General features: G+C 32.8%; 1 protein-coding gene and 1 non-coding gene across 2 annotated transcripts; both read right to left on the bottom strand.

Moving 5' to 3' along the window:
- Positions 1-3,420: 3,420 nt before the first annotated feature.
- On the bottom strand, positions 3,421-6,438 carry LOC122606149 (serine/threonine-protein kinase D6PK-like). The gene is made up of 3 exons (XM_043779111.1): positions 6,382-6,438; positions 5,032-6,053; positions 3,421-4,346 (listed from the first exon to the last, which is right to left on the bottom strand). The coding sequence occupies exons 2-3, from the start codon at positions 6,051-6,053 to the stop codon at positions 3,527-3,529; spliced, it is 1,842 nt and encodes a 613-aa protein (XP_043635046.1). The 5' UTR covers positions 6,382-6,438; the 3' UTR covers positions 3,421-3,526.
- A 1,925-nt stretch (positions 6,439-8,363) lies between these two features.
- TRNAQ-CUG lies at positions 8,364-8,435 on the bottom strand. The gene has a single exon. It is a non-coding gene; the product is annotated as a tRNA-Gln (tRNA).
- Between the last annotated feature and the right edge of the window lie 3,284 nt (positions 8,436-11,719).

Genomic DNA, 11,719 nt, shown 5'->3' with positions numbered 1-11,719 from the left:
AAACTCATTCTCGGTAAGTCTTCATCCTCACTCATGGATTAAAAAATATTCTTTTTTCACTTACCTTTTGACAAGTTGTCGACATGTGACTTCTACCATTCATTTTATGTACATATTTTTGTGGATGATTAAAAAGTGTTGTGAAAGTTTATTACCTTTTATCTAAATATCTCCACCTAATATATATTACTTTTGATGAAATTATTTATAATATACATTTCTCAACTCTTAAACTAACTAAACTATCCCTTTTACTTTTACATTAATAACCACACAATTACCGTCACCGATGTCGCCGCCACTACACCTTTATGTTGCGTGGACATGTGACTGTTATTGAATAATACATACTATTAAACAAAATAAATATTTAATTTTTGTGTATAACTAAATAAATAATCTAAAACTTTTGTTTTGTTATATATTATTATATTATTAAAATAATAAGGAATGAATAGTATAGGAGTGATATGGCCCGATGAATAACACCGATTTAATTTGTTTTATATATAGTTAAGAAGAATGCATGTTGAAGATACTAATTAAACAAGAGGACAATACACCCATCAAATTATTAAACTCGCATAATAACAGAACATGAAAACTGGTGTTTAGGAGGTCGTCTTTCAAGCGATTCACTCAACCATTCAATTGTGTTGTCCAAAAAGCTTTCACAATCCTTCATCAGATTATTTTTAGATCTAGCTTCAACGAACTATCTTTATTAAACAAAGATAGTTGCATCACGACCGAATCAAAAACTGCAAACGGTGAGTAGACACTACGAACCGCTTGTAACAAATCTTCGATCCGTTCCACATTATGCATAGAGTAAGTGGCAATGGTAGGGTCATCAAGGACCACCGTCTCAAGAAAGGGAAGTTCTGTACGTGTTTCAAACGAGAACGGGAACACAGGTGATCTAAACTAGAAAAACTTGAGTTTCGGAGTTTTGAGGTTCAAGTGGTGAGGAGTGTTACCACACCACGGATCACGCAAGATGCTTAACTCGGAGAGGTTAAAAGCTTTTATGTCTAGAGTCGTTGAACGAATCCAGCAATCGATCAATGTTAGCTTCTCCAAGACAGGGAACCCCGAGAAATTAGGTTCGTCAAACTCAATAATATTCCCCCTTTTGATATATAAAACACGCAAATTCTGGAAGGTTAATAATTCTCCTGCCGATTTTGGTCTGCATTGTCTCAAAAATAGGCAATCAAGATAACCCAACTTGCGGCCTTTTAATATCAAACTTGTTAACGAATCAGTGGAAATATTAGTGTTAGTACTATCATTCTTCAAGAAATCGGGCCAAACAATAATGTGGCTTTCTTTAGTAGTAGCATTGATTTTCGCTTCGAATTCGTTGACACCATGAGAAAGTGCGTGGTCAAAAACAGATTTTAACATCTTGGCGCTGCGTTTTTTTCCGCGAACAATGAAATTTAAACTCACGGATCTATCACGCTTGGATAAAAACGTTTGTACAAACTTATCATAATCTCTGAGTTGCCACCTCTCACAACAATTATACAAATGGAAGTTGAGAACAGGGACTGAAGCCGCCGTTTTAGCAATTAATGATTTCGACAAGACGGATGTTTGAACCGCCGTTTTAGCATCAAGACAAGACAGAATGTGAAGTCGCAATGATTCCGGCAAGCTACTAAACCTGTCTTCTTCTTCTTCTTCTTCTTCTTCTAATTTACGTTTCTTGATGTTGTTCTGCTTGTTGACATCATCAGTAGACTTTGTTGTTTTTCGTAGTAATGCTGATCTAGTTTTGATCGGCATGTTTCTGCAGATTGATTTCAAAAGGGAGGAATTCAATTCGTTAAGAATTTTTATAATAAGGGCTGCACAAAATTACGTATTTATAAAGTCAAGGTTTGGATGATTTGTTTAGATATATGGAAATTTGTGCTAACAAGGAAACCCAATTATATACTCCATAATTAGGATTAACGGAATACTACTTATGTTAGAAAGGATTTCTAATATGGCAACGATTGTAAAAATAGGAGTTTTATATAATATATTAACAAAATGATAAATTATGTGAATTTTTGGAAAAAATATTAACTACATATCACAAACATATAATGTCGCTCAAATTTTATGAACTTTTTTTATTGCTCATACTTTTTGATCTTGAAGTTTCTAGTATGCGATACTAATTTCATACGAGTAATAATATTATAAGTTGTTAAAAAATATATGTGGTAATTGAAAAGACAATAGTTGTTGATAGAAATTTATATGGGAACTTGGGAAGTACCTAATAAGTATAAGGAAATTAGAAAATTGCTCTGAGTCTATAACTCTATATACATTTATATACTTTTTAGCACAACATATTATTATTGACTCAAATCCTAGTATTAACATCTAAACGGGCAGTATACTAAAGGTTGGAACCCTAAGACACCCTTAGAGACCATGAGTGCGGTAACATGTCCGCATACACCCGAGGAGGTAAATGCCCGAAACTATAAGAAATTGAGATTCGATTCTTGATTTCCACGTCAACATCCGCTCCTTCAAAACCTACAAAAAGCCCCAAGTGGCCACTTGTTTTAAGACCAAGGGGTTGCTCTGAGTCTATGTTGATAGATGGTAGATACTGGTCCAATGTCTATTGTGGCCTTGTCTATTAGGATATGACTAAAAGTGCCCGGCCATGCCAATAGGGGTTCGATATTATAAGTTCATTGAAATGGTTGAAGTTTATTTGTGTACAAAATATAAGTCTTAACATCTAAATAATGAAGTGAAGTATATACCAACACTTTACATGTTAGGAAAATGTTCCTTTATCTTGTGTGGTTGCCCTAAAACTAAAACGATACTCAATCTCATCAAAGACGGGCCGGCAGGGTATGAGGGAGAAAGATGTAGACCGATATACCTCTATCCGAGGGTAAGCCTCCAGCAATTTAGTTTAAAATTTGAAAACCATATTTGTAACTTTTACTACATACACAGCTTCAACATGATTTAGTAATTTATCATAAATTGCTTTGTGCTTTTGTACAAAAATGATCAAGCCACAATCACAAAGACAAAGCAATATAAAGAACAAATTTGCAAAAACTTTATTAATCAAATATAATAGAATTGCTACTGTAGCAGCCTAGAATACTGTAAGTCATTACATATTTTCAAGTTAACGCATAAAACCCGAGTCTGTAAACAAAACATGAAGGCAACCTGAATCTGTCACCAAAGAAACATCCATATCACCAATACCACCACGAGAGTGTTTTAAGCAGAGAAATTGGGCCAAAAAGACCCGAAGTAGCAAAATGTGTCTATCAAGATACCATTCCTTTACAAGATTCATTATCACAATCGCACATCCTGATAATATCTTCTGTTGTTGCATAAGAAACATGGTCAACAAGAAGAGTGAAACCCAAGTGACTAAGGACTCAATTTTTTTCCTGGCAAAACATAGACTTTACCAAAACCACGTACATACATACAAGATGCATTTTCATCATTAGATTCTTTACAAATTTCTAATCTAAAACAAATCAATATCTAAGTAGTTGTTACCAGCAGGATTCACATCTACATTCTCTGATGACACTACTGGCACGTCAGGTGGAGTTGCACACCGGATCAACGCCCAATTCACACTCTGAAAGAACGGGTGCTGTTTAATCTCTGTCGCCCCTCTCCTATAAGCAAGCCGATGTTGTGGTTCTTTTACCAGCAAACCCCTGATCAAATCCCTTGCTGCAAAACTAACCGAGGGTGTTTCTGGAAACCTCAGTGGATGTCCAACCACATTGAACAATGTTGCCCGGTTATTTGCCCCTTTAAACGGTGTTTTTCCAAACAACAGTTCGTAAAGGAATATCCCGAAAGTCCACCAATCAACAGCACTGCCGTGGCCTTCACCCTTGATGATTTCCGGTGCCAAGTACTCGTGGGTCCCCACAAACGACATTGACCGTGCATTTGTCGGCTCTGCAATAAGCTCAGGCAGTGGGATCATTTGATTGTATATCTCCATTTTAATTTTAGATCTCTTTTCTTTTTTTTGCTTGTTCATGGACCGGGGACTAAAACACATGGGTTGCAAACAGGATGGCTGGAACATACAAGATGGTTCGATACATGAGGGCTGAATACGTGAAGCAGAGTTTTTTGGTTCCATGGTAGTGTTCACAGATCTAACCAGTCTTGGTTTCACAACACATCTTAAAGAGAGGTCAAAATCTGATAGCATTATGTGACCATCTTCCCTCACTAAGACATTCTCCGGTTTAAGGTCTCTATAGATGATCCCAAGCATATGCAGATATTCTAAAGCAAGGAGAACTTCTGCTACATAAAACCTACATAGAGTTTTATGGAAAAATAACCATCAATGTATAAACTTGAGGTGACATGACAGGCAGGTCTAGTTAGTTGGGTAATGAAGCGGGTTTATGTCAATAGTCAAAAACAGGTTGACCCAAGGCACTTTGTGTCTAAAATTTTCGCTTTGTTACCATATTTGTGGTGTCAAACTAAATTATTCAGCAATAATATAGCTTTTATTAATTGAATGAATTAAGAGGTTATAAGTTTTTTTAAAATATACTTTGTGAGAGGTTTAAATGATTTAACCCATTTTACCCATGTACTTTTACCCTTTTTTTTTCTTTTTAATCTGACCCACCATGTTTCCTTCACCACAAATTAGCCATTAATATACACCCCATAGGTGGAAAAAGGTGAGTTGGGCCCGGTCAGATAGTTTGGGTCTAGATGAATCATTTTCCCAAGAGTCAAAAAAGGTTGACCCAAAACACTTCTAGTCCAACTTCTTATATATATAAGTATGATGATTACACAAACTGTCCTACGTTACATTAGGGAGGTTTTATTGAATACAAAACTAATTTGGGAGATGTTTGACCCATTTGACCCAACTGAAAGTTACCCGAATCGACTCATTCATATGCAAACGGGTCAAAATCAACGATCCTAAGATAAACTAGAAGTCAGATGCACAAACTGAAGATATGGGTTCCTAACCTGGCTGCGTGCTCCGGAAAAAACCTCCCGGGTTGTTTTTGGCGGACAGCATGCAAATCTCCACCTGGACAATACTCCATCACCAAACAAGACAACTTCTCTGTGTCAAAATGGGCATACAAAGTGGGCAAAAAAGGGTGATCTAAAGACTGCAGGATTTCCTTTTCTGTTTGTGCCCTCAAGAGCTTGTTCCTGCTCGCTAAACTTGCTTTATCCATCACTTTCATGGCAAAGTAGTTTCGTGTACCAATCAACTCAGAAAGATAAACGCTTCCAATATCACCCCCTCCCAATCTCTTTATCTGTCTAAAATGTTTCATTTCTAGCAAACCCGATTCATTTTCTGATTTCACAACCTGAATTGCTTCCCATCTTGTGTCGTTTTGTTGGTGGGGTTTGTAAATAGCACTGTTGTAACTACTCGAGCTACTGTCATCACTAAGATCGCTCCCGGTGCTTCCCCTATACATACTACTTGTTTTGTTGCTTTCGATATAGTCACATGATTCACTAACTTCACCAATTTCAGCCGTCTTCTCAACTATACTTCCAATTTCACTGACTTCAGTACTGGTGAAACTTTGTTTGGCTTCTGTAAAATGTGAATTTGAGTATACACTGTTTTGTGGGCTCGAGTGAAACTCAACATGACTAGGAACAGAACCAGGACCAGGAACAGCATTTCCTATCATACCGATCTCTTCACCAACAGTCTTATGAAAATAATCTTTTGCAGTTTGACTAACGACCTCATCATGTCCCACGGTTTGCAGTTTGACCTTTTCCGCTACCACGTTCTCTTTGGGGGTGTAATCATAAGTACTTTTATAATTGCTAACCGATTTCAAGGACGGTTCTGGTAACAAATGGGATGAAGATTGAGATCCTTCAAGTAACGATTGTCTTGAAGAAGATAGCGGATGAGACGATCGTTTCTTAGACTTTTCATCGAAAACTAACATGGTTGCAGAGTTATATCTTGTTGGTAAAGAACCAACCCCATCATCAATAATAGAATCCATCTAAAACCCAATTCAAACCACAATTCAATTAGTACAAAATCACCCTAATACAACAAAAATACAACTTTCTTGAATATCAATAATCAATATGCAAACCCCACAAAAAATATATAACTTTCTTGAATATTATTAATCTAATTATCATCCAAACAAAATATACAAATTTGGCAAAAAAAATAGAAAATATTACACATTGATCAATAAGTTCAGCAACCAAGACATTCTTTAGAATTCATAGAATTAACAAATTTCATGTAACAGAAATACAAAAAATTATAAATTTCAAGAAACCAAATGCAGTAAAAAGTAACGAGATTAAAATACTAACCTGATTAAAGATACATAACTGTAAAAAGAGAGTGAGAGTAAAAATTTGATCTTTTTGTAACCGTCGCCTGAAATAATAACAAAATCAAGATAAAGATTAAGACCCACAATGTATATGTGTATATATATGTATATAGATGTAGAAATTTACTGAATTAATTTTGCGGGTTTTGATTTTTGGAGGTAAAAAGAATGTGGGTTAGTATTTTCTTGATCTTTATTTCTCTTTTTTCTTGTTTTTGTTAACAGTTTTTCTTGTTTATGTAAAAGCCCCTCGTGTATGTTTAATATTTTTTTTAAAGAAAAATCCAAATTGGAATAATTTGGATATCCATGTTTGGCATTCTACATTTCTACTTGTGTAATTTTGTGTTTTGGTACTATAATTATGAAGAAAGTTCAATTATATCCATTATATTTGGAGATTATGTTTTGGTTATTTTTTACTCTTGTGTTATGAGTTAGAGTGAAAAGTTAATCTTAATTTATACAACACCTTAAAGTATATTTGATAATACACAGTTAAAAAGTAAAGGATACAATTGATATGTTTTAAAAGGATAAAAATTCTAAGTTAAAGTTGGAACTAACCTTTATCTTTAGATTAAAATGAAGTCAAGATTTAAGGATCAAGAATGAATGTTGACCATTTATATTAATCCAGAAGGTTGAAAATTTTTCAACTTTACCTTTAAAGTTGATAAAATCCTTATCAATAAAAATGTATGAAGAAATATTTGTTTTTGTATTTCTTCAAAGTTATAATTTTATGTTCAATAATAATAATAATAATAATAATGATATTTTAGTAAAATTTATAACTGTCATTTAATCTAAAAGATAGAAGTTATCTATATGTATACTATCTTATAAAGACATGAAAAATTATATTTTTAAGATAAGAGAATTTATCAATATACTATCTTATATTCTAATATATCTCTACTGATTTTTTTACATCAATTATCTACACAACTTAACGCGGCCACCACCACTACTTCACTGTTATCACCACTAATCACCATCATCACTGTTGCATTGCGCAATTACAGTGTTAATTACTACTATTATAATAAAAGTTTGATTCGATACAAGCTTCATGAAATGTAACTTATTACTTATTGTTAGTAATACAATGCATTTGGTGATGGACCTATTGTTTTAAAATGGAGTACTAAACATACTTTACAATAAGAACATATTGAAAAGTAAATAAGAATATAAAGCTATGGAAGTGTTCATCATTCTAATTAGTTTTTGTTTTTTAGAATGACTGAATGAGGTTAGGCTAATTATATATTATTAAAATTAACAAAAAATACTTGATTGTTGTTCCTCACATTGAAGGGGGATATTTATTTTATCATATGTTAAATTGAAGAAAAAAATGTGTGAAGACAGTATTCTACTGTAGCAACATATATGATTTTCTCATTTAGAATATAGATCAGTAAAGTCATTGGGAAATTCGATTTCATTAAATGTATTTGTAATTCAGTTATATATATAGAATCAAATGTGTGTAAAAAGTTGGCACATGACCTCACATGAACCATGTGCTTTAGGCTTTAGCTTAATATTTTTCTGTTTTTCTTCCTTAAACAAGGTAAGAGTATATTTTATTACAAACATTTTTGTAACTCATATGTAGATTTAATAGATATAGACATATAGTTACTATTGGAATATATTTCTCTGTCTTATCCATAATAGTCGATTTTTTTAGGATAACGCAACTTTCTTAATTAGGTGCATTAATCAAGCAAAGCAGATATAGTTATAGTTATTAGTAGGTATAAATGTATAATACGATGAGCCGAGCCAAGCCAAGTTGAACCAAAAAAAAAAACCAATAAGCAACATTCCAAAATCAAACTGTTTACCGTAAATGAGGCCTCTGGGTAATGGTATTAATTAAATGAAATCTACATATACATGAGGAAATCAGCGTCATAAAAAAAAAAAAAAAAATGAAATGAAGAAAGGTCCTACCGAGATTTGAACTCGGGTTACTGGATTCAGAGTCCAATGTCCTAACCACTAGACCATAGGACCATTTTGTTTTCTTATTTTGAACATATTATTTATATTCCAATATTCACTTTGCTCATTACCTAAAAGGAACAAGTTTTATTTTGTTTTGCTCATTGCCTAAAAAATTTAAAAGGAACAACCGAACAAGTTTTATTTTATTTTGCTCTTAATAAATGCTATTCATTTGATGTAAACGGAGAAGGTTTTTAATTTTTTTTTTTTTTTTGTGTGTGTGTATATCGGATGTTTAATAAGTATTTTTCAATAAAATTGTATATTAAATCAAACATTGCGAAATGATGGTACTTGGGTACCGTTATGTTGATCTGCTGCTGCTTATTTAGCTTTTCATAATTGACCAAGTTTTTTTTTTACAGCAAATACTCATACAATGGTGTTAAAATTATGTATTGGACATAAATGTTATTTTGGTGTTTATACATTATATAGATTGACATATATTTTGGTATTTTGTGCTAAATATATATTATATATATATATATATTTTGGTTATAGTACGTGTTTTTATTTTTCCAGTCCAGGTAAGTAAGTATAAATTGAAAATTTTAATTTTTTAGGTAACACAAAATACAAATGCACAATCTTTTGCTGTAAGTATTAAAAAATAAAAAAATAATACAACATTAATCATGAAAAATAAAACAAAACAAGCAATTATAATATCATATGAAATTTTCATCTTATTAACAATCATGAAATCATATACAAAATCTTTACATAGTCAGGGGAAATTCAAATATGTTCCAAACTCTAAAAATAATTGAAAGAAAAAAAAAACAATGTAAAATAGTCATAAAAATCCCCAAAAGAAACTTTAACCTCTATATTTGGCCTTCTCAGCATTACCAAATTTTTCAAAGAAAGAATCCAATTCTGGTGAAGTAAAATACTCAATATTTCCATTCTTGTGACATTTGGAAACGGGCCGAATCTTTCGTGGTGGCGGCGGACACAACAGCTTCTCAACCAACCTCGATTCCTTCCCCGTGGGTGTCGTTGAGCCCGAATTCAAGTTTTCATCATATTCATGATCATTTGCCTTTTTGGTTGAAATTGGCTTCATTGTCTTATGCTTTTTGGAAAGACCCATTTTGTTGATCACAAAATGAAATGAAATTGAGAGAGAGTATAGAGGAAGGAAGGAAGGAAAGATATTGGGGGGTCTTTGAAATGGGGCGGCAAAGATAAATATAAGTGAAAAAAATGAAGGTTTTGGCGGCAGTTTTTTATTAACGGCTCTATTTCGCGCGGTTTTTGGGAGATTAGGATTATGGGAAGTTGGGTAATTATTTACAGGGGGGATGGTAGTGGGTGAACTGTTTTTGGTATGATTACGTGGGCCCGAAAGATTCCCCAGAATATATGCCACTACGTGCGATTGGGTTGGGTTGTTGGCCCATAATCAGCCCTTTTTTAATTACTATTTGTATTTATGTATGTTTATTTTTAGTAAGAAGTTAGGAGGAGCACAAGTTTTATCCATACTTGAAGCCTTAAAACTTTGAAAGGTATGAACCTAATGTCACTTTTTTAGTTTCTTTCATGATTAGAAGTAAACAAACATTTTACTATCATTTAAGATTTTAAAAGAGAAATACATATGTTTCGAATGAACTAGAACTAATTCTAAGAAACAAGGCTAAAAATGTATAATAACCTGCCAACTTGATTTTTCAGGTCGTGTTCAGATTGATTTTTTGGGCTCTCGTGAACCATAACAAGTTTATTTGACTTTGTTTCAAATTGTTTTACAAGCCTTTTGTATATTTTGATTCAACTTATGATATTTTGATTATCACACAAGTTATTCAATCTAGCTATTTAAATAAGCATATGCCTCATTTGTCGATTTGTTTTGAAATCTTTAGTTCCGGAGAAGAAAAATACAAAAGATGAGCCTTAGTATCACTTGACCTGACTAACTCGTTAGTCGTTAACCCACCATCATGTTTGACACATATACTAATCCAGATAATAATTTGGTATTGTTGGGAAAAAGTGCATTTTTTCACCACTTTGGACATCAATAAATATATAGTCGTGTGACATATATTGCGAACCGTTTAGTGGGTTTTGTAGTCTCTGGCCAAGGCTACTTAACAAACTAAGATGCGTCCAAATTGGGTTAAAGGTGAATGAGATATCGAGTCTCAAAGTTGTGTGTTTGGTGCATAAGTTGGAGTTGGAAAAGCTTTGTCCCACATTGGTGTGGGATATAAACTTTTACTAGTTTATAAGTGGAGGTTTCTAAACTATGTCAAAATCTTGTGTTGTGTTTTACTCTGGCTCCAATTTTGTGTATATAAGGTCCTATCAGGGACTTGAAAGATACAACAACAACAACACATACATTTCGTTCACACCACACACACATTCTCTGCAATTTCGGTCACGAAACAGCAACCATCCCTGTGCTCCGTTCGTCTTTCAGGCAAGTGTTCAACGTCCGGCAGTACGCTGCTTTTAACCGGTGTACCCTGGGAACAGACGGCGAATCTGTTTAAGGGAATTGTGTCAAACACAAGCCCGGTTCTACTTATTGTTATTACATTTCCTTGTTTTGCAGGAAGCTTTCGAATTGTCTCTTTTATTTAGTTCCTCCATTCTGTTCTTGTTTAATTCCTTTATCATTATTTAATCGTATTGTAATATATATATATATATATATATATATATATATATTTAAGGAATTACATATTGTTATTATATTATTATTTCCAACAGGTATTATATTTATCACCAAAAATGCAAGAAAGACTTTGGTTTGTCCATATTTATGTATGTATATTAGTTTTCATATCTATAGTATAAATCTTTATTATTAAATAGCAGAAATAGGTCTTAACTAATACCATTATTTAGTTACACACGGCCACAATTATTTGCTCTGTGAATTACAAAATTATTTCCTCTGCCAAAGAACAAAATCATTTGCCACGTGAATTTAAAAATTATTTGTTTTTAGATAATCGAGTGTTTCAACTTTACCGCTCACAATAGTTGGCTTTGCGACAAAACTTTAGAGTGATAAATTATGTTACATATATATTTTTATATGGAAAATGATCCATATTGTAGACTTTCTCTAATTTTAGTACAATGTAATTTTTCATAATTTAAATGGTATATTTGTGATTATTTTCTAAAATTGAGAAAAAATAAATAGAAAATAAATACAAATATTACTTTCGTTGTTATAAGCTTATTCTTTAAAAGTCCACTTATCATCGAAATACTAATTTTGAAATAGATATTTTCATTGGGAAATAAAGATTTTTATTAAA

The sequence above is a fragment of the Erigeron canadensis genome, chromosome 6, assembly GCF_010389155.1.
Source record: "Erigeron canadensis isolate Cc75 chromosome 6, C_canadensis_v1, whole genome shotgun sequence".
NCBI classification, from domain to species: domain Eukaryota; kingdom Viridiplantae; phylum Streptophyta; class Magnoliopsida; order Asterales; family Asteraceae; genus Erigeron; species Erigeron canadensis.
The sequence above is the reverse complement of the archived record's forward strand: the minus strand, read 5'-3'. Positions and strand labels throughout refer to the sequence as shown.

What these genes read in the sequence shown, in the direction of transcription:
- LOC122606149 (XM_043779111.1), bottom strand. Translation starts at nt 6,053, where the DNA reads ATGGATTCTATTATTGATGATGGGGTTGGTTCTTTACCAACAAGATAT. An exon ending in TTTCCGGAGCACGCAGCCAG is followed by an intron (nt 4,347 to 5,031) that starts GTTAGGAACCCA and finishes AACTCTATGTAG; the next exon opens with GTTTTATGTAGCAGAAGTTC.